Source organism: Peromyscus eremicus, chromosome 15 (assembly GCF_949786415.1).
Source record: "Peromyscus eremicus chromosome 15, PerEre_H2_v1, whole genome shotgun sequence".
NCBI lineage: Eukaryota > Metazoa > Chordata > Mammalia > Rodentia > Cricetidae > Peromyscus > Peromyscus eremicus.
In genome coordinates this window covers 6,756,657-6,784,117 of record NC_081431.1, presented here as the reverse complement: position 1 = coordinate 6,784,117, position 27,461 = coordinate 6,756,657, and the positions used below count along the sequence as shown (strand labels likewise).

At 41.1% G+C, this 27,461-nt stretch overlaps 1 protein-coding gene across 1 annotated transcript in view; it reads left to right on the top strand.

The window, feature by feature from the left end:
- Positions 1-27,461, top strand: part of Ush2a (usherin) — a 697,985-nt gene that overhangs the window by 513,780 nt on the left and 156,744 nt on the right. The window contains exons 47-49 of the mRNA XM_059281179.1: positions 5,058-5,256; positions 9,240-9,408; positions 21,203-21,424. Of these exons, the coding sequence (XP_059137162.1) occupies positions 5,058-5,256; positions 9,240-9,408; positions 21,203-21,424 (590 nt within the window). The remainder of the gene's footprint in view (positions 1-5,057; positions 5,257-9,239; positions 9,409-21,202; positions 21,425-27,461) is intronic.

Here is a 27,461-nt window from a genome sequence, read left to right as displayed (position 1 = left end):
TGAGTGTATACTTGCCATGGCACACATGTGGAGACCAAAGCACAACTCGCCAGAGTAAGTTCTCTCTTCTAACATGTGAGTTCCAGAGATCAAATCCAGGTTGGTGGAAGAGACTTCATCTGCTCAGCCACATTGCTGGCCTGATTCAGACATCCCCAGGACCTCCTAGCAATAGCAGATCAGGCTTGGATATTTCCATCCTTCAGACACAAACCATGAGAAGCAGCGACTGCCAATTTCTCTGCTTTCACTTTCTCTGCATGATGTATTTGGGGCCCATTCCAGAACCTAGGGAATGTGTGTGGGAGGGTAAGGAGTAGGAATACTAGGTAAATAACTTCCCTTTCCTATCTTGGCTCAGAAATGTCCAGTGGTTATCCAACACACTCAAAACCAAATCCAAATTTATTTTCCTAGCCCATGAAATCCCACACAGTTGGCAAGCTCCATCCCAGCCTCCCAGCAGCCACTATGTCTTATTTTCTAACATCCTGTCTCTTGCTCAGTGCACTCCAAGGCTGCTGGATTCTTTGACCTCCCGTTCCACATCAAGCACATAGATAACTTACAGCCTGGATCACTCATTGACTCCCTCACTTTGTTTCATCCTTATTCTGTGTTTCTGCACAGAAGAGCCAGGCCTCCTCAAACTATGACTTGACGTATTAGTTATTCTCATGTTGTTTACTGCTCATCGCCCTCCAGCAAAATGTAAGTTTAATGATCAAAGGGATGTTACCTGTCTCCTTCGATGATAAAGATAGATTGATGCCTGCTTTTGCATTAGGTATTTAATAAGTATTCATTAAAGTGTGGACTTTGAAAAACTCCCCAGATTCTGTTTATTTTGGGTTGGTTAGGATGATGGACTGGTGGTGGCCTCAGAACTTTTCAGAACCTTGATGTTGCCTTTGAAGTAACTCTCAAACAGATAAACCCATTGCCTGGCAATCACCTCTAGAGCAATAACTGAACTTCCTAAAGGAAGAAATGTGAACTCCACCCACAGTCACCGCTGATGCCCATTCGCGCTCCTTGCCATTCCTGGTTTTATCTGCTCTGCTCAGCCCGGTTATTGACTCTAAAGGGGCTGCTTGTTTTTAGAAGTAGTAACACTGAACAGTTGAGCTGTTTCACTCTCAAACTGTCAGTGTGGTGTTGGGAGGCCTCCATAACTCTCTTTTTATATTAAAATGTGTGTGGGCCAGTGGTGGTGGCGTATGCCTTTAATCCCAGCACTCAGGAGGCAGAGCCAGGCAGATCCTCTTACTTCTGTACTGGTCCTTCCCAGAATTCCCTCTGCCATCTTTTATTCATGTTCATACCCTTGTCTCCCATGATGCCTTCTTTGAGTGGCCTTGGTTATATGCTTTTAAAAATGAATATACTTGTTGGGCTGTGGTGGCACACGCCTTTAATCCCAGCACTCAGGAGGCAGAGCCAGGCAGATCCTCTTATTTCTGTACTGGTCCTTCCCAGAATTCCCTCTGCCATCTTTTATTCATGTTCATACCCTTGTCTCCCATGATGCCTTCTTTGAGTGGCCTTGGTTATATGCTTTTAAAAATGAATATACTTGTTGGGCTGTGGTGGCACACGCCTTTAATCCCAGCACTCAGGAGGCAGAGGCAGGTGGATTTCTGTGAGTTCAAGGCCAGCCTGGTCTACGGAGTGAGTTCCAGGACAGCCAGGGCTATACAGAGAAACCCTGCCTTGAAAAAGAAAAACATAAAAACACTTGACTCTGTTATTTCACAATTCACCTGGTGTGTGTGTGTGTATGGTTTTTTTGTCTTTTTCTTTCACTTGATGCAGTTTTTAACATACATCCAAATAGGGTAGTTAAATATTCAATATTATTGAATATTTAAAATCAATCTAAATACTCAAAAAAAATTCTCAAAAATCAAAAGTTAACATTTGATCAAAACACATGTATTTTGCTTTATATTTAAGGTATTCTCACCATTTTTGATAACATAGTCTAGAATCTTATTGAGGAGTGTGACTGCTGCCTGAATGAGTAATAAAACAATCTCCACATTTTTTTAAGACCTCTCTTAGAAGAATCAGAAATCCAAAGCTGTTTAATCTGTAACAGTTTAGTCTGAGGTCTTGGAAGCATAAAAAAATTTCCCCTTGTGGTTCAAATAAAATATTTTGAAAAATGGTGATAAAATATTAGATACAGCAATAAAGTGTCGCTGTGAAACCCGACTCCTCCTACAGCATCCTGACTCACAGTACTTCAGCATCTACCTGTGCAAAGATAAGAAATTGTGTTCCCACTGCTTCCTAGCTTCCATGTTATCAGAAGGGATGGCTTTTATAAGGATAGATGTATCATTATGCACTATAGTGAAACTGAATAATAATTATCAAATGACAGAATTAAAAAGAAATGTCCAGCTGGAATGTCTGACCCCCTGTGATTTGTGTTCTTGCATGTGTGTGCCCATGGTGGCTTTTATCAGACTATTAAAGACACTGTGAACTTCATTCCCTGACCCGTCAGACCCTTGACTATCACTTGAAGTAGTATCCTAGGACTAGGAGATAGCTCAGCTGGTAAGTGCTTACTGCATCAGCATGAGAACATGAGTTGGATTATCGGCACCCACGTAAGGAGCCAGACAGATAGCCATGGGGCTTACTGGCCAGCCAGCCTAGCCTGGTCAGTGAGCCTCAGGCCAGTAATATACCGTGACTTGAAGGCAAGCAGCTCCTGAGCAAGTGGCACCTGAGGTTGACCTCTGGTCTCTACATATGCATGCACACGTGTGCATGTATAACCCCCCACTCACATGCAGAGGGCATAGTGATTGCTATAATTCATTTCTGCAGTAAATATGGATGCAGTATCTGCAGACTTTAGAGCTGATTTGAAAGTTGGATCTCTGGACAAATAGCAATGGCTGTATTAGCCTATGAATTCCTTGAATGGTGATGTTAGCTTCCTCTCTGTTCTGTATGTATACTTTCTAGAAAATGAAAAGATAATTTCATCAGTCTATTAAAATGTCAGGGCTTATCTTGACTGCTGCCTTTTCAGGTAAGTGTTTGTGCTTAATTGGATTTCTGAAAGTGATGTCACTGAGAATGCTGATCAGATCCAAAATGAAAAATAATTTAAAATATTAGTACACAGTGACAGAAAAATAATGCTCCAATGTAAGTTAGTGTGAAACTTGGATGATTAAGATTTAACGTCAGGCCAGTGAAGTAGTTAGTGGGTAAAGGTACTTGCTGCCAAGCCTCATGACCTATGTTTGATGCCCAGGACCCTGGGAGAAGGAGAATAGTTGTCCTCTGACCTCCACACATACGCCATGGTACACATGCTCCCAACACAAACACAATCAAATTAGAAACAATGTCTTGAGACATAGGCCTAGATTCATGCCTTGCTTTGATTCATGTACTTCTAGAACATTCTCTGTGTGGAAAATCCCCTGCAGTTGTTTGTGACTGGCTAAACATCCCACCAGAGACTCTAGAATAGCAAAATGGGAATTAGTGTTCATGTCAGAATTCCACTCAGTTTTCAAAAACAGTGGTCACAAATTGACTAGTCATTTTCATGTCTCATAGAGGAGGCATAGCACGCCATGCTATGCCTCAAAACTATGTGAACCCTCTAGTGCCTTGTTTCAAACATTTAACTACTTCTGCTTATTGAGAACCTGCAGAGACATCATGTGCATAGAATGCAGGCAGATTCTACAGTATTAATCTGATCATGGATCTTTTTCTGTTGTTTTATGTTTTGAGACAACCTAGACTGGCCTTAAACTCATGGCTATCCTCCCACCTTGACTTCCCCAGTGCTGGGATTACAGATGTGAGCCACTGGGAATTCTGATTTCATTTCCTTTCTGTTGGGCAGCTTTGCTTTTCTGAGCTCATTCACCACAAATGTAATATTAACATACCGCCGAGAAGGCAGAAAATTTTGATCAACTTTTACACACTCTTTGTATACCAGCCCCCAAAATCATATCTGTGTCTAAAATGAAGTGGTTCCTCCAATTTTTAAAAATCAAATGTTCTCCAATTCCTAGACTTCTGACCATAAACCATGTACGAGCAAGAGAGTTACCAAAGAAACAAATCTACTTAACGGTGATTTAAATGTGAAGAAATGTCAGGGACTATACAGAAGAAGTTAGTGATGTTGAAGATTTTCTCAGTTTGGGAGTAGATTTTGACTGCAGGTTTAAGAACCAATCATAGAGATTTATACAGTCAGATCCAGACAGACAGGGGATGACACTGTCTCAGAGATCCCAGATTCTGTGCTGCTCTTTGTGATTTTCACAGGCTTTCTCAGACCAGCACAGGCATTACTGAAGGCATCCTACAGCAAAGAAGGGAAAAGCTGACAGCCATGTCCAGGAAGCAAACACTGCCCATAGGTTTCACAGTTACCTTGCAGATACATCTTTGGCTAGCCTGATATCATGCCATCTCCTCTGGCTTTGTAAAGGAGATGGTGTACAGAGAAGAGGTTACGTCTGCCATACTCCAGCTTTTGCTGCTTACCAAGGCTTCTTCCTTGCGCTTTTCTTCAGCAACACTGATGGCCCGTGGGTCCTATTTGACTCCTCACAGGGACGTTTGCTTTTTGCCTCTGAAATTTCAAGTGGGAGACCTCTGAGCACCTGCCATGTATTCTTCTCCCCCAACTAAAACGGTTCTGATTGAGTCTTAAAACATGCTGAATGACAGTTGTGGCTACGAGCGTACAAGTATATTAGCATATGCATCAGCATATATTAAGTGTGTTAGTACACACTCATGAGCAGAGAATTGCTCATGAAATATGACTGTCTGACCAATCTGGAAGATTGAGTGAATAAGGTTGACAACAGTTGTATTGTTGTCTTTTCAGTGGTATTGATTCCAGCCTGGAGTGGTGCTGCATACATGTAGTTATGAAGCAGATCTCACACACACATACACACAAACACACACATACACAAGCACACATACACATACATGTCTGTATATACATCTATGTGTATTTACATGTATATGTATATTTTTATCTGTTGCAGATCCCTTCAAATAGATTGGATGACACCAGGAAATCCAAATGGTATCATTCTCGGGTATGACCTTTTACGGAAAACATGGCATCCATGCCATGAAACCCAGAAGTTAACAGAGGGACACAGTGATGAGCTATGCAAGGCCGTCAAGTGTCAACACCCTGAAAATATCTGTGGGCACACTTGCTATTCTCCGGAAACTAAGGTAGATCTTTTCACATGCACCAATGTAAACTCAGGCCCCTACACTGTGCTCTATTATGATAAATGTTTGTCATATTATGCTATGAAGATCACAGAGAGAAGAAAGTATGCCTATCAAAGTCCTACTGACCTTCTGAGCATTTTAGCCCTCACACTTTTCATCATCTTTTCAGAAAATATGGGTTTATTAGGACGATAAGGACCCCCTAAATTAGTATCAGCTTGAGGAACTCAAAGTTTTCATTATACAAATTCATTCAGCTACAGATGGCTGTTTTTTCCCACAACTCTGATACATTGCCATGAACAGGCCTGCTCCTGGTGTGTCAGAAATATTTTAGAATTATGGTCATTTGTAGATTAATGTTCATATTAGTTGCTGTTTAGGAATCAGATCAATAATACAGCCAGACAGAGGGTTTTGTAAATGGCTTTTATTGACAAACAACACAGAAAACTACTTGATTTGAAGGTAAGATTTCATCTAATGAAATAATGTGCTATTTATCAGTAGCATTGCACATTTGATGACTAAGGCTACTCCTAAATCCATAAGATTCACTAGAAAGGAACTCCAAAATGAATAAAGTGAGTTTCTGAAGCAATATGGATCGAAATACAAATTATTATGGCTGCCACTTGCTTGGTGGTAGTTACTATGTACGAGACACAGAAAGCCAGCCACTTGGCAACCTTAAAATTTTTATATCTCTAAAATTATTATGCTTTAATTTAATTTTGTGTATGAGTGTGTATGTATGTATGTGTGTGGTCTATACATGAGTGTGCATATGTACATGGAAAGGTCATGATGGGAACTTATTTTTTAATATAAAATATCTGCTACTTAAAATGCAGAACTTTTAGAAATACAACTATATCTTGTCTAGTAATTTTTTTGTACATAGAGTTGATATTGAGTGATTTTGATGAAAACTTTAGAAATTTTTTAAAAAACAAAAGCGTCCTCTCAGAACTGTTAAGCATGGTACATAACTTTGCATACTTTTTATGCAGAATATGGCATTGAAAGGAAGAGTCATCCAGTTTATGCTTACAGTGAGACTGCTCTTAAATACTTATTGCTAACAACTAAATCCAACAACAGAAACGTGTTACTGTTTGTTTAGGAAAGCTGCCCTGGTGGCTGGATTGGAGAGCACTTCTGTGCCCTTAGATAACTTTGTAGATGAGCGACTGAGTGAGTGGGACTGTGGAAGACTTAGGCCGTGTTTCAGTCTCTGCTCTAGCCACTCCCAACGTGGAGGCATCTCAGAGGGAAATGGGGAGTTCCCGGGAAACAGTGTTGATTTGGTCTGCCATGGGAAGAGTCTGTCTAACCGAAGGGACTCCTCCCAAGTCCACGTTCTGAGCCATTTCCCAGCCTCCACTCAGGGTTTGATTTGTCTTATATGAAGCATAAAGATACAAAGCCGTACTTGATTGTTCAAGCGTATATTTTTTTTCTGCAGCTAGCTCCTGGCAAAAACACAGTGAAAAGGACTTTTCAAAATTAGTTTCCCATCAGCAGTGGAGGAGAGTTCCCTCTGGATGCAGAGATCCATGGCTAGGCCCTGGGTGGATCTCTGGGTGTCCAATTAGCAAGAATGAGGAGGGTTTATATGAGCAAGAATTGTTGAGACCAAGGTTGGATAAAGCACAGGGACAAATAACCAAACGAATGGAAACACATAAACTATGAACCAATGGCTGAGGGGTCACCAACTGGATCAGGCCCTCTGAATGGGTGAGACAGTTGATTGGCTTGATCTGTTTGGGAGGCATCCAGGCAATGGGACCGGGTCCTGTGCTCATTGCATGAGTTGGCTGTTTGAAACCTGGGGCCTATGCAGGATCGTTTGGCTTGGCCTGGGAGGAGGGGACTGGACCTACCTGGACTGAGTCTACTAGGTTGATCTCAGTCCACGGGGGAGGCTTTGCCCTGGAGGAGGTGGGAATAGAGGGTGGGCTGGGGGGAAGGTGAGGGGGGCCAGAGGGGGGAGAACAAGGGAATCCGTGGCTGATATGTAGAACTGAATTGTATTGCAAAATAAAAATAAAAAAAATTTAAAAAAAAAGATATAACCCCCTGAAGTAATTGACTTTTTGCATGTAGTCACAGCCTTAATTTATGTTACAAACTCAAGGTTAAGCCAACTACTGTTTACTTTCTGTCTAAGATCCCTAATCACTCAGGCTATGTGCAAAGCCAAGCATTACTCACTGGCTGGTCAGTGTGACCTAACCAGCCTGAGAAAAACTGTGTGACTTATCATGTGTTATGAGAATTGGTCAGACCCTGAAAATGTAACTTATAATTGTGCAGAATTGGGTAGAGGGAGAAGAAAAGAGGTGTGTGTGTGTGTGTGTGTGTGTGTGTGTGTGTGTGTGTGTGTGTTAAGTGAGGGATGTAGCTGAATGAGCTGAAAGAGTGTGTGCAGAGCTATGCTGTGGGATGGTCTGTATGTCAAGTGTGTTGCTGATTGGTCCTGACTGTGGGCCAGGCAGAAAAACTCTAGCTATAGAGCTATGTAGAGGAGCTATGAAAAGGAGCTGGGCAGTGTGTGTGTGTGTGTGTGTGTGTGTGTGTGTGTGTGTGTGTGTGTACATGCAGAGAGAGCTGAGGAGAGAGGATGAATAGCTAGGCAGGAGAGAGAGCAAGAAAGATTTTAAGAGAGGATTTTTTCAAGAGTAAATAAAGAGAAAGTTACCATCAAAAAAAAATTAGTTTCCATATAAATTTCTTTCTTTGTTGTAGTAGTCTATGGTATACGTTTGCTGTGATGTATGTTTGCATAGGTGTGTAGATATGTGTTTATATACATATGTGTGTAGCTATGCAGAGAGGGAGAAAAGAAAAGAGAGAGAGGAGATTGCCTTATTGGAAAAATGGGATTCATAAATAAATGATCATATACATTATAAGGAAAATTCAACTTATTTAACAAAAAGGATGAGTAAGAAGTAGTTTGCATTGGTGTGATGTTTTCAAGTTAAGCAATTGTGAAAATAAAGATGTGTGTGTGTGTGTGTGTGTGTGTGTGTGTGTGTGTGTGTGTGAAGGAAATGGTTCTTTTACAATTTTAAGTAACTTTATATTAGAAGTATTGGCAGTCTAAAGGTAATTTACATTTTCAGTTACATAATGTTATAACACAAAGCAAAGCTTAGTTGAAGAGGGGAAGGTGTTTCATGAATCTTAAATGGTCTTTTAATAAAAAAATCCCAGAGCCAGATACTGGGATAAATGCTGAAAGATCAGAGAGACAAAGGAACAAGCCACAGCCACTTCTTACCTTACCAACTCCATGACTCCTCTGTTTGAATGCCTGTGAATCCTCAACCAAAAGGGCTCTCAGCCAAAAGGTCAGCCCAAAGAGGCTTCAGTGGAAAAGCCTTAGTTCCTGTCTTCTCACACCTTATATACCTTTCCCTGCCCAACCATATTACTTCCTTCCTAGTGCTGAGACTAAAGGCATGTGATTCCCAAGTATTGGGATTAAAGGAGTGTGACTCCCAAGTATTAGGATTAAAGGTGTGTGCCATCACTGCCTGGCTCTGTTTCACTCCTAGACTGAGTCAATCTCATGTAGTCCAGGGTGGCTTTGAACTCTCAGAGATCCAGACAGATCTCTGCCTCCCGAGTGCTAGGGTTAAAGGTGTGTGCCACCATTGCCTGGCATCTATGTTTAATCTAGTGGCTTGTTCTGTTCTCTTATCTTCAGGCAAATTCTATTAGGGTACACAACACATCGCCACAGGAAGGTAAACTGTGCTGTATCAACTGACATTTATGGAATTTGTATAATGCTGAAGAATACATTTTTACAGCTGTAGGTAATATGGCCACCTTTCAAGACTTTTTCAGAAGATAATTATGCTCTATGAGATGCAGCATTCTTAATTAAGTGGATATATTTATTTTTAAATGTAGAATGGCTTATTTTTTTAAATATTTCTTTAAAACCGATTCCAAACTTTCAGGTTTGTTGTGACGGACTTCTCTATGACCCTCAGCCTGGATACAGATGCTGTGAAGAGAAATACATTGCATTTCTTCCGAATTCCACTGGCATTTGTTGTGGGGGCCGAATCCATGAGGCACAGCCAGATCACCAGTGCTGCTCTGGGTATTACGCTAGAGTTCTTCCAGGTGAGCGTCCTGTCCCACAGTCTTCAGCAGCTTAGGGAAGCTGAAAATGCAAGCCTGTGACCCACGTCAGCGAACTATTTCCAGGACCCTCTCATCAAAACCTGAACCACAAAGGCACAGCCAGTGGCATGCTTTAAATGTTATTTTTCTGGCTTTGTTGAAAGGCAGCCAGAAGTGAAAGAGATGTATCAGAAACTTCTAACATCCATGGTAGACAGAAATGTCTATCAATAACTCCTGATCAACAACTTATCTCTTGTAGCTTTGTTTCATTCACACACTTCAAGGTTTCCTCATCAAATCTATGAGTCATGAACTGTCTGTGATGGTTCATCTTCCATGTCAGTGTGGCTGGATTCGAAATCACTTAGGAGACACACCTTTGGCAGCAGCTGTGAGGGTGTTTCCAGGGAGCTTTAATGAGAAGAGAAAACCCCAGGGTTAATGTGGGCAGCAGCATCTGGTGTGCTGGAGTCCTAGACTGAAGAAAAGAGAAAACAGAAGGAAGCCAGCTTGAGCATTGACCACTTCCTCCTCTGCCCCGCAAGTACAGATGCAGTGTGACGTCACTCCTGTACCGGCCTTCCCAGCCGAGGGAATGAGTCCTCCGCTGTGAGCCACCATCACCCTTCCTAACAGATTGTTTTATCACGCACTTTGTCTTAGCAATGAGGGAAGCCACCAGCAGCTAGTGCACTTCCCAGACTGAGACACTCTTCTCCACTCCCTCCACTTCTCTCTGGAGAACCGCATGCCCCATTCCTAAGTGGATGATAACTGGGTCCATTTATGTGAGCATTCCAAACTCCAGTAGTTAATCCTGTTAGCTAAAGTAAACTAGACATTGTTTTCCAAATTTAAATGACATGAAACAGTGCCCAGTAAATGCTATAGGGAATGAGCCACAGTTTATAAAGTGGAAGATCTCAGATAGGCCTTGTATCTAAAGGTTTGCAAGAAATCTCCATTATTGCCTAACTTCGCTGCCGTTTACAAGTAAGAAATGGGTTTAAAAGTGACCGCTAACACTCCAAGATTGGTGTATAGCTTGAGGACTCAAAATGGAATGCCTGCTTTATTTTCTCAAACTCCACGCTCCTTTTTGAGGACTTGATTACTCTTTCATCAAAGCATGTTTATGATGCTAGTTGGAGGAAGCTTCCACCTCGGTGATAATAGAAACAAAACAGGAGGCAGAGGGGGAAACATCACAGGTAAAAGCTTCCTTTGAAAGAGAAAAGAAGTTGCAGAGACGTGAACAGTGCTGATTAAAAGGTTCATGCTGCCTTTCAACAAATCAAAAAACAAGCCTTTGGTCTGGTTGCTCGAGTAGCCTGGGCTTGGGTAACTTTCCATTGGTCAGGAGGTTGGAATTTGTTTTTTATTTGTGTGTGTGTGTGTGTGTGTGTGTGTGTGTGTGTGTGTGTGTGTGTATGGTGATATTTTATTTGTACTGAAATGTGATTTTATTTGTATGTTAATAAATAAAGTTGCCTGGGGGTCAGAGCTAATAGTAAGCCACATTGGAGCTGGGCATTCGTGGTGCATGCCTTTAATCCCAGCACTTGGTAGGCAGAGCTAGGTAGATCTCTGTGTGGTCAAGGATACAGCCAGCATTGGAGACACACACCTTTAATCTCAATACCAACCATAGAAGACCTGGAGGTCTGTATAGACAGGCAGTGATGAGGCAGTCATGTGGTTGGGTTTACAACCAATGAGAAGGCAGAACAGAAAGTCTATATAAAGACAAACACACAGGAAGTAGGTCTCTTGGCTGAAGAGGCTAGCTGCAGCAGACGGGTAAGGCTCTTAGCTCTGATCTCTTGGCTTTCTTCTTTGTATTGGTTCTGTGTTTCTTATTTAATAAGATGGTTGGTTACATCTACGTGTGTGTGTGTGTGTGTATGTGTATGCATGCATGCACTTACACATGTGTGCTTGCATGTATATGCATGCAGACATGTGCAGAGTCTAGAAGAGGTTTGGCCTTATTCTGTTGAGATAGGGTCCGGCTAATGGCTAGAAAGCTGCAGGGTTCCAGATTGGCGCAGCCGCACCCAGTTTTCTTCTTGCATGGCAAGCATTCTTACCCACTGAGCCTTCCTACCCCAGGACAGCATTCTTCCTCCTGCCTCCCCCCCCCCCCCCCGGCTCATATAGGTCAGCAACCAGCTTGTTTGGGTGACATCATGGCATTGTCATTTTGTACCCAGCATGGCTTATCCCTGATATAAATGATAGAGGAAACAAGAGCATATATTCTACATACGGCTGACAGGGAAGGAAGGGACTTGACTTTAGTGGCTACCTGGTCATAGACCAGGGCCCCAAAATCTGTCTGCCTCTTGTTCCCATTGTTCGTATCTACTTCGTTAACATATGTTGACTTTTTTTTTTTTTTTTTTTTGGTTTTTCGAGACAGGGTTTCTCTGTGTAGCTTTGCGCCTTTCCTGGAACTCACTTGGTAGCCCAGGCTGGCCTTGAACTCACAGAGATCCGCCTGGCTCTGCCTCCCAGGTGCTGGGATTAAAGGCATGCGCCACCACCACCCGGCAATATGTTGACATTTTTAAGAATTATTTTCGACCAATAAACTTCTCCTGTTGCTGAAGAAACCACTCTAAATATATAATATATAACCACTTTTTTTCCTGTCACCTAAGTTTACCACTGATATCGTTCTCTTTTTAAAGAATTGTTTGTTTATGTGTATGTGCTGGGTTAGTTTATGTTGCCATGTGTCCCATCACTGAGAACTGGAGTTACAGGTGGTTGTGGGGCAGCTGAGATGGGTGCTGGGAGCCAAATCCAGGTCCCCTGGAAAAGCAACAAGCGTTCTTAACCACTGAGCCATCCCTCCAGCCCCAGGACACCAATGTCTTTCTTAAAGACAGGAAGATGAATTGAAAAGAGAAGAAAATGATTTTTCAGATGCCTTAAGAAAACTGAGTGCTCTGAGAGACACAGTTGAACACGAAGTGCTAAACGTATGGTTAATTGAAAGCATTAATGTCAAGCGTTCACTCTAGTCTGTATAAATATAACCATCCAAGTATATGATGTCAGGGATTCTCTGACCCAGTTTCCTTTGCAGGACACAGGGTCAAACATGTAAGGGATTGTGATTAAATACTTCGAGTTTATTCATGATGGTGAGCCTTCATTTCGACCATCTTCATCTTCCCTTACAACTCACAGAGGAAAAAAAATTTATCTTTATAGCAATGTTATTGTCTCTGATTCTCCAGAAAGAATATGTTTGTAATTGAATAAATCATGACAATGTTTCCTAGAAGGAAATATGCTGACAGAAGTGTAAGGATTTTGTAGAAGAGTGTTGACTTGTTTATTAAATTCTGATTCGCAGTTGTTAGCAACTGATAAAAAAAAAAAAAACACTGTCAAATGTTCTTTTCTCTCCAAATGGCCACAGTTGGGGGTTCTCGTCTATGATTCTTCTCTCTTCTTCCTGCAAATAACTTCTTTAAAACTTAGAGAAATGAGATGGGCATTTCCCAGTGTCTGCTCTTAGCTCCGTCCATGTCAGTAGACCCTGGGAGGATCTTCTGTGTCCCACACACCACTAAATAGAATAAAAATAGCTTATATGGATATATAAAAGAATTTTATTTCAAAGTCACTTTGAAAATTTTGATATTACTATTTTAAACAAACCAAGCCCAGAAAATAGTTCTTCCTCTCAAAATTAATGACAAATGTGTACTCCCATTTAGTAGTTTAACACAGAAGATTTGCCTGCATGTGCCTCTTCAAGCCCAGCAGTATGGGACTTAGAACTAAGGACACAATATACTTTTATTACACTTCAAAATAAAATTTAATGGTTTTTCCATCAAATTAAATAAATGAAAACTTATGGGGCTTTTACTGATATTATATAAGCCTTCTAATACCTGACAATGTCTATTTATGTCCGCATGTGATATATTTACATGTATGCATGCATATGTGTGTACTTTGGAGATTATAGCAGTCAGTGTCTTCCTCAATCACTGTTCACTTAAAAAGTGTTTTGGTTTTTTTTTTTCTTTTAGTTTAGCATGTATTTGCATCCATGCATGTAAAGGGCAGGAGGATAGAGAGATGACATGTAAATGCCTCAAAATGTGTACATGTGGAGACCAGAGGACAACTTTTGAGTGTCAGTTCTTGTCTCTCACCGTGTTGAGGCAGGGTCTCTCTTTTTTCTGCCACTACCCAGCATGCTTCAGGCTAGGTGGCCCATAAGCTTCTGGCCAACTCTTCTCCTCTTCCCACCTATCCTTGGGAATGCTGGGACAGAGATGTGGACCAGCACATCCTGCTCTTTATGTGGGTTTGGGGGGTCAAACTCGGGTAGTCAAGCTTGAGTGGCAAATGCTTTTACTCACTGAGCCAACTCCCCCACCCTCTGCCTTCTCTGAGACAGTATTGCTCACTGAACCTGGAGCTAACTATGAGGTTGGCTACCAAGTCCCAGTGATCCTCCTGTCGCTGCCTTTCAGTGCTGTGATGACAGGCACAGACCACAGGTTGGTTGGGTGGTTTTTATGTGGATGCTGGGGGTCCAATTTCAGATTCTCATATAGATATGTGTGTATGTATAACCTGTCAAAGTTATATGTATTTATGCACATACACCACACATACATGCATATATATGATGTCTACCCAGCACACGTACTGAGTCACAGAAAGCATTTCAGTGTCTGCTGAACTGCTGAGCCCATAGGACACTCAGATTCTTTGAAGCAGTTGTTTTCCACGGTGTTACCTTGTCCTATCTTGTCAAGATAAGAAAAAATAACTAAAGAAAGGAGCCATCTGGAGGGAGAATCAGGGCCCTGCTTCAGCTGCTCGTCTGTATACGTCTAAATGAAGGGATGCTTTTCTGACCTGGGTCCTCAGCCCATGGTCTTTGTTAACTAGTTTAAGGCCATTTACATCAAGAAAGAAATGTAGTGACCCCAAACTGTCTTGCGTCTTACTGTAATTAAAATCCAATCAGTTGTCTCCGTGCTTACAGCTGGGATGCGTACAGGCATTCTGATATTTCTAGAGGAGTTGAAATATTGGTAAATAATATTCCTTTTTTTTTCTTCTCAAGACTGTGTTCTATAGCTACACATCATAAAGAGCAGCAGAGAGGGGTACTCGGTAACCCCACTGTTTTATAAATATGGTAATGACCCCAGAGAAGTGTCAATGTGGGTCATTCTTTGAGAAGAATAACAATGAACTCTTGGGCAGCGTGACACCATTTAGAGAGAAAACATCTTCAAACCTGGACTGAAAGACTCACTTTAGAGGTTAACTAGGGGGTGACTGGTCTTTGTATCTTGTGTCTCAGAGCCCTTTTATGAGGGGAAAAAGAGTTTTATTTCTCATTGATATAATACATATCTCTTTTTTTTCTTTTTCTTAAAACTTTTCTACAGTCAGTAAATGAACTCAGGAAACTATGACTAAAATAATTAACACAAATACTAATACCAGTTCAAGAGAGACTTTATACAGAAGTTTGTCTTTCCTCAACATGGATATAAACATGTTTTTTCTCTAAGCCCATAACTATGCTAGGTAATGCCTAATTGATCAGACCTTGGAATCATGTGACACTTTAGTTTTGGCACTAAGGGACACTGTATTCTCTGGTTGAAAAGGTTTAAGAAAAATGGTAGTTATATTTCAGGCCAGAGAGAAGATTCTTCTATCCTGAGTAAGTAAGGGTGGGTAGATAGATGACAGGTAGATGATAGATAGATAGATAGATAGATAGATAGATAGATAGATAGATAGACAGACAGATGGTAGATAAGAGATGGATTAATGGAGAAATAGACTAGAAAAATGATAGATGATAGATATAAAGATGTATAATATTCTCGTATAACACTGTTTACAAAGCCCATTCCACCTGCATTAGCTGCTGGTAACATCATAGCAAAGACCCCAGCATTCTTTGCCTCTGACTTCACCTGCTCTAAGGTCCTCATATAATTGGAGCACAACATATTTGTCTTTGTGTTGTTAGCTTATTTCACTTAGCATGTTTGCAAGATTGACCCACTTGTACCTTGTGTCTGAATTTCACTCTCTAGGTCTGAATTCCACTGTATGCAAACACCATGTTTTGTTATATATTTAGTCACCAAAGGACATTTGGATTCTTTCCACCTTTGGGATATGATAAATAAACCACAGTGAATCAGCACCCTTGCTAACATTTATTTTCTGATTTCGTGTGTGTCTCTGTATATCTGTCCCTTCAGTAATAACTATTATAGTTAACTGTGAAGTGGTTTTGATTTGCATTTCCCTAATTATTCATAATATTGAGTGTCTTTCCATGTGATTCACAGGCTATCTGTATCTTTTCTTCGGAAAAACATCTATTCATGTTTTTATGTTGCTGAGGTGTATGGGTTCTTCATATATCATTCAGACTCACCCTTGCTTGTTATTGTATCCAAATGCTCACATTGGAAGCTTGGTCCTCAGTGTTTGAACCTTGTAGAGGTGGGACTTACTGCAAAGGAATCGGATTATCAGGGTGCTGCACTAAAGGCACTAACGCAGTTCTTACGGGACTTTATTCCATTCCTGAGAGCTGGAGCTGGCAAGTGTTATCATTTAAAGTACACACCGAGCCCTGCAGTTCTCCAGCCGGTCTGGCCGGGAGCCTGCCCTTCCCTTTACTCACACACTCTTGCCATGAAGTTGTTTGTAGAACAAGTTTGTGCCATGTTCTCGAACTCCAGAAATACGAACTAAATAGACCTTTAAAAACTGTATGACATGGTCTCTGGCATTTTGTTATATAGCAAAATAAAGTGTCTAACATAATCCCTCTGTATTTCATGATTTCCAAATACTTTCTCCAGTGCCTTCCTTGTGACTCCGTTGTCTTCCCTGATGCCACAAAGTCTGAAATTTTGACAGATACAAATTCATCTATTTTTATGGCTATAAGTTTCCTGTTATAATGAAAACTATTCAAAAAATCATTACCCTTGAGCTGGGCGGTGGTGGCGCACGCCTTTAATCCCAGCACTAGGGAGGCAGAGCCAGGCGGATCTCTGTGAGTTCGAGGCCAGCCTGGGCTACCAAGTGAGTTCCAGGAGAGGCGCAAAGCTACACAGAGAAACCCTGTCTCGAAAAAAAAAAAAAATCATTACCCAGCCCAACGTCATGAAGCTGCCCAAGATGCTTTCTAGTAAGAATTTTGAATTTTAGTTTTACTCTGTGATCTCACATTTTGAGGTCATTCTTGTGGCATATGATAAAGTAAGAATTTGACTTTATTCTTTTTCACACAAATATTTCTTTTTCCCAACACTAACTGTGCAAACAGGAATGTTTCTTTCCCCCATTGGGTGGTCTTGACACCTTTGTTACAGATTGCTTGAGCGCATGTGTGAATTTGTTGCTATTCTGTCTATTTCTTTTTTGCCAAGCATCGTTCCTTGTACCACACTGTTTTGCCGCATCAGCTTCGTGCTAGAGCTTGAAGTCACCGCGTGGAAGACTTTTGACTTTGTTCTCAGCCGGGATGATCTTAGTGATTTGCGATTCCTCGGCATTGGTGTGAATTTTAGAATGGCTTTCCCATTCCGAAAGAAGCCTCAGGATTTTGAGAGATCATTTTGGCTCTGCAGATCACCTGGGCTAGCACAGACATCTTAGCAGTGGTTTCCCATCTGTGACCGTGGGATGCTCTTATACGGGGCTGTTTCTTGATGCTCTCGGTGTTCTGGTGTCCTTGGTTGAGCTCAGCCTTAAGTATTTTATACTTTTGATGCTGTGTTAAATGTGACTGTCTTTCAGATTGTTTGTTCTTACAGTATAGAAGCCTAGTGAATTATTTTTGTACGTTTTAAGTATTGATGAATTCATTGAGTAGTCCTGGTGTTTCTTGTCTTTAATAAATGGGATTTTACTCCCTTTAAGGTCCTATTGTCTGAGAATACACATGGTTTTGCCCCCCCTTTGGTTTTAGATGCCCATTTTCCCTCTATCTGTGTAATTGCTCTAGCTACCACCCAACTCTGCACTGAGAAGTGGAACTCGGCATCTCTGCCTCCTTCTGATCTTAGAAGGCCTTCCAGTCTTTAGAGTGGGCTCTTAGTCAGAGGCTCTTCATATTCACCCCTACTAATGCTAAGGCAGTTTCCTTATAGTCCTGCTTTGTCAAGTACAATGAAAGAGATAAAGCTTTCGTTTGTGCCTTTTCTGTTTCAGCTGAGAGCCTGTGCCCTACCTTCCCCTGATTTGGTTGTCAGGATAGTGTTGTGTTGTATTGTTACATTTTGATTTGCTGACCTTTTTTAAATTTTTTTATTGATGAGTCTGGAGAGATGACTCAATGGTTAAGAGTACAGATTACTCTTACAGAGGACCTAAGTTTTGTTCCCAGCAGCCACGTCATGGCCCACAACTACCTGTAACTCCAGCTTCGGGAGTATCCGGCATCATCTTCTGGTCTCCATGGGCACCTGTGCTAGCATGCAAACATCCCACAAATATACACATAATTTTAAAATGTTTTTAATCTCTTTGAACTGTGTTTTATTGTCTATGCATACCATGGTGTTCTGGTGGAAGTCAGAGGACAGGTTGGAGGAGTAGGTTCTCTCCTTCCACTGAGGGACCCAGGTATTGAACTCAGGCTGTCAGATTTGTGCTGCAGTGGACTCCCATCCACTCACTGTGCCATATTGTCTTGTTAACTAATTTTCCATTCTCAGAATAAATCCTACTTGGTCGTGAAATGTTGTTCTTTTAATGTGATTTTAAATTTAGTTCTATGATATTTTTTCTTTTCTAGTTTTTTTTCTTCAGAATCAGTATTGTCATCTACAGTTTTTTTTTTTTATTCTAAGTGTCTTTGTCTGGTTTTAGTATCAGGGTATTGTATAACTCACAGTTAAGTTAGGAGTTATTCCCCACTCTTCAATTTTTCTGGAAGAAGACACTGGTGTTAATTTTTTTTTTTTTTTAAGGATAAGTAGAATTTGCCGAGGAAGCCATCTGTCCAGAGTATTTCTTATGGGGAGTTTCTTGGTAAATCAAATAATCTTGCTATGAATTTCTGAGTCTCTTCAGATTTTTTTATATTTTGTGGTTCAGTCTTGTTAAATTTGTATTTCTAGAAATTTGTGGTTATTGTCTAGTAGCACAGTCTTTTGAGCAATGAATTGGAACAGGAAAGACCTGTAGGATAGCTGCAATGAATTCTTGTCTTATTTTCCTACTCTTCAGGTCTTTAAACACAGGCAGATACTGTCCCATGGTTTTCCTGTCAGTTCATCTTGCTTCTACACTGTAGGTCTCATGAGAAGATGAACTAATTAATAGAGAACAAGGACATCCAAGACCATGAGCTCCCTCAGTTCTTATTGAACTTGGACCCTTCCTTAGTAAAGCTTGGAACTCATTGCTTACATTATATAACCTATGGGCCATGTTTTAAAACCATCCAACTATTTGGCATGGCCACTGTACCCATACACCTTGGAAATATAGTCAAGGAATAGGGTCCAGGGAAAGAGAAATGCCTAAGAAGGCAGTACAGGAAATGGGAAGAAACTGCTGCAGGGGTGTGATAAAGAGGAGAGATGGGCAAGAGAAAAGGAAGTCAAGATTCAGGAAGGAGGAAGGAAATCAACCAGATTTGGGTCATGGGAAGTAAAGAGGAGCTGAAGTATATGGTCTAGATCTCCCAAATACTGTCAGCCATTTCTGAGATATCACCAAGATAAGCAGTTTTGTAAATTCTCTTCAAGGCCCCTTCATACCGAAATAAAGCTACCGGAAAAAAAAAAAAATAGCCAGCAACAACAAACTAGATATCTGGAATTTTTAAATTGTTGGTCTAAAAACACCAAGCCAAGGACTAAGGTATTCTTTTATTTAAATTTTTTAAATATTAGCTTTATTCTCAGAATCTCACATGCTGACATTGTGCATGTACAAGCTCTAGGGAAATTTATTATGTCTCATAACCCTGCAAATTATGAATGTGCCTAGCTAAATATAATATTTTACTTCCTCTCATTTAATTATCTTCCTGTTTTAAGAGTTTTGTTTGGTTAAGTAAATATATCCTTATTAAGAAATAATTTTCTCAGTAGGAGAAACACTTCAAGACATTGGCATCAGCGAGGACTTCTGAACAGCTATCTAGTCACTTAGGAAAATGTGACAACTGACAAATGAGATTTCAAGAATTGAACAAGTTTCTACACAACAAAGGAAACTGTTCAGTAAAAACAGCCAGCAAAATGGGAGAATCGCCAGCTATAGATTTGACAAGGGACTGATACCTAGCTCTGCTCACTTGTTCTCAACCTTCCTAATACTGCGGCCCTTTATTTTTTTTTATTTTTTTTTAAAGATTTATTTATTTATTTTGTACACAGAAGAGAGCACCAGATCTCATTACAGATGGTTGTGAGCCACCATGTGGGTGCTGGGAATTGAACTCAGGACCTCTTGAAGAGCAGTCAGTGCTCTTAACCTCTGAGCCATCTCTCCAGACCCAGCTGTGGTCCTTTAACACAGTTCCTCATGTTGTGGTGACCGCCCCCCAACCATAAAGTTATTTCATTGTTACTTCATGATTATAATTTTGTTACTGTTATGAATCATAATGTAAATATCTGATATACAGGATATCTAATATGTGAACCCCGTGGGGGTTGCGACTCAAGTAGAAAACTACCGATCTAGAATAAACAACTCAAAAAGTAAGAAATCGAAAAACATAATAAATGAGTTAATGAAATGAGTAGATGATTCACCATGAAATACAACCATAAAGTTTTCAATAACATGAAAAAAGAAATTCAGCCTCACTGGCCACCAAAGAAATGCAAATTAAAAGGACCTCAAGCTTCTCACACTTCTTTCTGTAAACAAATAGCAAGGAATGCTGGTGAGGATGTGGACGGACGAGGGGAGGCAGCATTCTGTGCTGGTGGTGAAAATGTAAACAGAAGAGTCATGATGGAGTCAAGAAGGAGGTTCCTTCAAACACTGAAGCTAGAGCTTCCACATGACCCAGCTGTATCGCTTCCGGGTATTTACCCAGAGGACCTCATGAAAGCGTACCACAGCAGCCTTTGCTGAGCACTACTCACGGGAGCTGAGTGATGGAACCGGTCTGAGCATCAGAAACAGAGGAATGAGTAAGGAGATGTGGTACACACACGATGGAGTTTTGTTTTTGTTTTTTTTTTTTTCCAGTCATAAAAAGGGTCAAAGTCATGTTTGAAGGAAAGTGGGTGAAACTGGAAATCATTTTACAAAGACAATCTATCTCAGGAAAATAACACCATATATTTTTTTTCTCCTTTGTGGTTCTTGGATTTTATTTAGATATATAAAATCATATGTATGTAAAAATGACAGGAAAGTAGATGCCAGTCTGTCCTGGCAGGTACATCTAACCTGTGGTTTATGGACTGCAGAGCTAAGGATGGCTATGATCATGGCCTAACACAAAATGACATTGGTCAGACATGCCTGGTAGGGTAAGAAAGGGACTAACAGGAAGGGGACAGCCCTTCCGCTGAGCTGGCATACGTGGATGTAAGTAAACACACCCATTACTCCATCTTCAATGCAAAAGTTTGGGGGGTTATTGCAATTTTGCAACCCCAGTAGAGCAGCGTTCTGCCGAGGCATCCTGTCAGTCATTAGCCTTGTAGAAGCGATTGCACTAAAACTTAGCTGTGACTTATGGCATATTTTAACTCATGCGATAACTGTGATTGTCCTAATCTGACAGGAGAGATATGCTGTCCAGATGAGCAGCACAATCGAGTTTCCGTCGGCTTTGGTGATGCCTGCTGTGGCAGAATGCCATATGCCACCTCCGGGAGCCAGGTGTGCTGTGCTGGGAGGCTCCGTGATGGCTGTGGGCAGCAGTGCTGCGGAGGAGAGATGGTGAGCCAGGATTTCAAGTGCTGTGGTGGAGGAGAAAAGGGCATGGTGTACAGTCACCTCCCAGGTAAGACCCCGTGTCTGTCCCGTAGCATGTGGAGAGCTGAGAGGAAGGGAGGAGGAGCGATTGGCCCTGGAAATCAAACAGATAATTAAAACTCACATTAATACATCTAATGAAACAATTAAGGATATACTATGTAACAGTTAAAAATCTCCTTTTGTTTTTAAGTGTATCTAGTCTAGTTCATAAAGACACATCAAATTTCTTTCGAGGGGGCTGGAAAAATGGTTCAGTGGTTAAGAGCACTTGCTGCTGCTACAGAGAACCCAAGTTCAGTCCTCACACTCACACTCACGCTGTGGCACTCACAACTACCTCTAACTCTAGGCCCAGGGGATCAGATGCCCTCTTCTGACCTCCACGGACACTGCAGCCACAGGCAAATGTCCACACACAAATACACACAATGTTTTGAAAAATACATCTTAAAAAACTTTTTAAATGCTACCAAAAAATATACTAAATCTAAATAAACTCCCACATAAATGTCTTGTTTCTGGATGAAAGAATATTTCCTAATAAGTACTAATAGTAGACAAAATAATTACCGATATTGAAATATTAATCTTTTACTTTTTTGTTCTCATATTCCTAGGTAACTAGTACTAATATTAGTAGCAAGCGTTGCCTCTGGACGAGTCCACATTGCCAATCAGTAGTGTCTGTTGCTGTGCACGTGACTGCAAAAATTCATCTTTACAACTACCGCATGATCTTTTTATATTCCTATCGTGCAGCCTAGGAAAGGTGCCAAAGCACTCACTTGTGTCTGTGCGGCCCTGAGTTTGAGTCTCAGCACCCCAAAATAGTAACAATAATAGAAGTAATGGGGAAATTGAAATCTGAGCATTTGAGGCCTACTGGAGATTGTATAGTGATCAAGTATACAGTTTGGGTGATCTGAACTGGGAAGGGAGGGCAAGGAAAGAAACAAAATTGATATTTAAACTTTGATATGTAAAATGAATATTTATTTGTAATAAGAAAATTATAAAAGAAGTCCAGGAAAACCCTCTTGTATAATCTTCAGCCCATTATTCTAATGCTACATAGATAGGATGATTGTCAGATGTAGGGAAATTTGTACCAAGGATCGCCTTAGGATCGCAGAGTATTTCATGTTTTCTTCTCTGAAAGTGCTCTGTGGTGACTCACCTTCATATTTGTGGAACCAACCACATTAATTATATGCAGTGGGTAGTGTCCATCTAAACTAGTGTCCTCAACCTTCCTAATGCTGTGACCCTTTAGCACAGTTTCTCATGTTGTGGTGACCCCCCAACCATAAAATCATTTCATTGCTACTTCATAACTGTAATTTTGCTACTGTTATAAGTCATGATATAAATATCTAACATGCAGGATCTCCAATATGTGACCCCCCTCTAAAGGGTTTGCGACCCACAGATTGAGAACCACTGGTCTAAACTCTAATTTTTTTCCACTTGGGTTCTGTTTTCTTTGATGACACCAGCCCATCTGCAAACCAGCAAGCCTTGTGTTACCATACTGTAGGCACATGGATCCGAGTCCCAATAAAGTTTCATTTCAGTATTACTACTTCAGGAATGATCTGAAATTCATTTCAATTCTCCATTTGATATCAGAATAATTTTAATTAAATAGAGACTTTCATGTTTTGCATGTGTGTGCATGTGTGCATATCCTCCGTGTGGGGTGGCTGTGCACAAATACATATGTGTGGAGGCCAGAAGACAATCGTGGAGGTCCTTCCTGAGATGCAGTCCACCTTTTTCCCCTGAAACAGGGCCTCTTACAGGCATGGAACTTTCTGTAAAGGCTAGATTGATGGCTAATGATCCCCAGGGACCTGCCTGCCCCTTCTTCTTTGGTGCTGGGACTACAGGCATGTGCTACAATGCTCAATTTTTTTATGTGGCTTCTGGGGATCGAACTCAGGACTTGTACTTACAAGGCAAACACTTTACCAACTGAGACATCTCTTCTGCCACTTTTTTTTTAATCTTCCTCATTTTCATTTCATAATTTTTCCTTTAAATCTTTCCTTCACCACACCTCATTTTAGTAGTATATGAATTTTTTTACCCTCCGTATCTCCCTAAATGTTAACTTCTGTGCCTACTCCAGCCTTAGTCGTTTTTTTTAGAGAGTAACTGAAGGAAGCTCTATAGGTTGTCTGTCAGAGCAAAACTATTTTTATAATAATACTAAGTTAATCTACGCATTAAAGTTTTATTACATTTACTTGTTTATTGATCTGTATGTGGAGGGGCATGGGGACGCATGCCATGGCTCACCTGTGGCGATCGGAGGACAGCTTGTGGATCCACTCTCTTCTTACACCATGTAGGTCCCTGGAGTCAACTAGGATACAAGCACCACAAGCCACTGAGTCATCTAAGCAGTCCCCGTCCTTTCTGGGTGCCTAGTGGCGTTTTCCAGGCACTATATGGCATGTGCTATTGCAACAGAGAGAAGCCGGTAGGAGAATTCAGTTGCTGTCAATAACACCAGACCTTAAACTGGCTTACAAAAATGAAAGATAATGCCATTCTTTTCACTGATTTGGCTTTGGGTTTTAGAAAAGATATTTATGCCTCAGAAATGTGTCCTTACAGATTATGAGTTGTTGTTTTAAATGGATTTGATTCTAGGGTAGAACACACCCACTGCTTTAAGCCACAGAAGCAAAGGTGGTTTTGTTTGGCTTTTGTTTTGTTTTCTTTATCACAGGATCTCATACTGTAGAGCAGGATGACCTTGAACTCCTGATCTTCTGCTTCAGCCATCCAAGTGCTGGGATTGCAAGTGTGTGGCACTAATCAGCCAGGCAGTTTTTTCCTTTTCTTAATTAGTCTACTGCCACATCCTTTCATTCAGCAAACAAGAATGTATTGAGTCTGGATTCAAGAAATTGCCCTTTGAGTGTAAAAATGATTAGGATTTCATTTTCTCCCCCAAATCTGCATTACTTCTGGCTTGTCCAAGAGATTTAAATGTGTCTGTTAGTCTGTGACATACTCTCCTTCTTGTTCTTGGGCATTTCAGTTTCTGCTAGTGTGTCTTAATTGTGAAAGCTAATGAATTTCATTAGGGCATTCTCATCCATGCATGCAATGGACCTTGGCCATTCTCCTCTCCAAACCCCACATGCACTCTCTCTTCTCTGTAGCTAAAGTTTTTTTGCCTGGCCCACAGTCAGGACAAATCTCTTTCACCTGCCAGTCTCCCAGCCACTCAGACCCGACCAAGTAAACACAGAGACTTATATTGCTTACAAACTGTATGGCTGTGGCAGGCTTCTTGCTAACTGTTCTTACAGCTTAAATTAATCCATTTCCATTAATCTATGCCTTGCCACATAGCTCGGGGCTTACCAGCATCTTCACATGCTGTTTGTCATGGTGGTGGCTGGCAGTGTCTCTCTGACTCAGCCTTCCACTTCCCAGCTTTATTCTCCTCCTTGTCCCGCCTACACTTCCTGCCTAGCCAATGGCCAATCAGTGTTTTATTTATTGACTAATCAGCAACACATTTGCCATACAGAACATCCCACAGCACTTCTCCAGTAGTCTAATGCATGTATAGTTTTAAAAGCAAGTGATCACCTCATTAAGTGGACGGAGAAAGCTAAGTGTGGGGTGTACACTTGTTAGAATCCTAAACCCCAAGTAAGGTCCCGAGTGAAGGAGCCAGTGGGAGCTGAGGCCCATGGTGCCACTTTGGCCTATGGTGGTACATCACCTACGCAATGAAATAGAGGGAGACAGGCTTGAGGCAGCCCAGGATTCAGTCAGTGCTCCAGGGAGAGTGGATGTGATGGTCAGAACTCTGATTTACGAGGACTAAGTAAATATGGGTGACAGAAAAACACAAAGAAGAAAAGATATGACAGGGCACTGTTGCCAGAGAGAAACCAGGGGAAAGGCCCTCAAATGGATTCTTAACCTTCTGGAGAATTCTTTCCAAGTTATAGCTTCTCATTTTCAGTTAAAGTGCCCTGAAAACACACACATGCATGTGCATGCACCACACACACACACACACACACACACACACACACACACACACACACACGCAAGCAAGCGTGCACATTGCCTTCCATCTTTATACCCTTGAAGTTCATCCATAGACCCAAGTTTCAGAATTATGTTTTCTGCATCAGTTATGATGGTGATAGCTAACCAGTCAAATGGTTTTTTCCAAAGAAATTATTTTTATTATTTTTAATTATGTGTATGTGTGTGAGGGACATGTGCAGATGCTTGCAGGTGCCTGTGGAGACCATTTGAGGGCATCAGATCCCCTAGAAGTGGTTTGTGAACCATCTGATATAATTGCAGAGAACTGAGCTTGAAGCTGCTGTGAGAGCAGTACCTTAACTGCTGAGTACTCTTGAGTCCTCTCACCAGCACCCACTGAAGCCTTTCTTAAACTGTGACGTTCCTCGGGTCCCATGAAGCAAGACTGACATGGTTCTGCAATGCTGTCTCTGCCTCCATTAACTCCGGTAGCCACAGTGGAGGAGGCAGAGGCTCAGTACTTGTAAAACAAAGGAGAAAGTCTCTTTATTACTTTGACCTTGAGACACACTGAAAACAGCCAGGTTCTGAGCCCTCTCTCCTCCTCTGCTGTCTCTCGTTCAGGTCTCCCCAGACGATTATGAGCGCTCGCAGACCTGTTCCTCTCCACCCTAGCCACTCTCCAGACCCACTGGAGGAGGCAGTTCCAAAACCCGGCCTCTCTCACCGCCTGGCATCGTGAGCCTGCCGCGACACCGGCCCGGCTCGTAAAACATCTCCTTATGTACTTTATTACTTAAACTCTTTTATTTGCCTGCAGGAGCCCTTTAACAAAATCACATTGAATTGACTTTCTCACACCAAATCAAATCTCCCTGGTCCCAGTTCAGTTGTCTTTGTCAATATGTATTTTATAAATGGAGTGAATTAACAGATGCCGCAGGAACAGAAGTACTAGGGTAGCGTTTATGTTTTTTAGTGCTCTCTCTGGGCAGATGAGTTGTGTGGGAGTGTTATACAGGTATCTTGGGATGAAAGTCATTCCCGCGGATATGTATTCTTAACCACTTTCTCCAAGTATATTTTAAATCTCTTTATTACACATTTTTCCCCTTAGTGTTTTGCATATATGGTTTTATCATGTACGCTGTTAATCTTGGCTTGGACTTGATGCATCACTTAATATTAAAAGACAAAATTAAAACCTTCTCTATCATTCAGAGAGGATGGAGATTTTCTGTTAGCCATGACCAAGATCATTCCCTGCCTTTAGAAGATACATATATATAGATAGATAGATAGATAGATATATGTAATATAAATCAGGTCCACATAGTCTTTGATAGGAAACGCTCCTGAAATTGTTTCATAGCAGGATTCTGGGTTTACATGCCCTAGATTATGCTTTGAGAAAAATTAATGAGGACCTCCAGAAAAATGCACATTTTTCCTAAGACGGAATTTTCAAGTTTTTTTTTTTTTTTAAAGGAGGGGTGGGATAGCCACAGGAGTCCATGGTACAAGAGCTGACTGGAAGAGATTGCTCCCAAAATATCTCCATACAACCCTGATGGTCTTTTGGAAAATAGAGTATATACGTGTTCTAAAATGTATGGCAGTGGTGTGGGAGCAGTCCTGATGGTCTTCCTCAGTTTTGTGATGGTAGCCATAGTGCCATCTACTGGTGATCACAAGCAAGATTTTTTTTTTTAAGTGCTCTGCCCCTAATTTTCTAAGTTTGTTCGAAGGGCTAATTATAATCCATTTCTTCTCTCTTCTGTGCCTGAAATACAGAACCCTTTGTCCCAAAGTATGAAGGTCCCTAGCGAGAGCCAGAGTTCAATATGAGTTTTCTTACCCAGGACTGATTTTTACTACATTACTGTTTGTATCTCAGAAGTAAGGTGTTTATTTTTTAGTCTTCTCTGGAAAATGTATAGCACATTTTATAGACTTAAACCACTTACAAATTATCAGGCAGATGTGTTGATAAATATTTCCTCATTAGTCCTGGGCATTAAATAAATGCTGGTGCC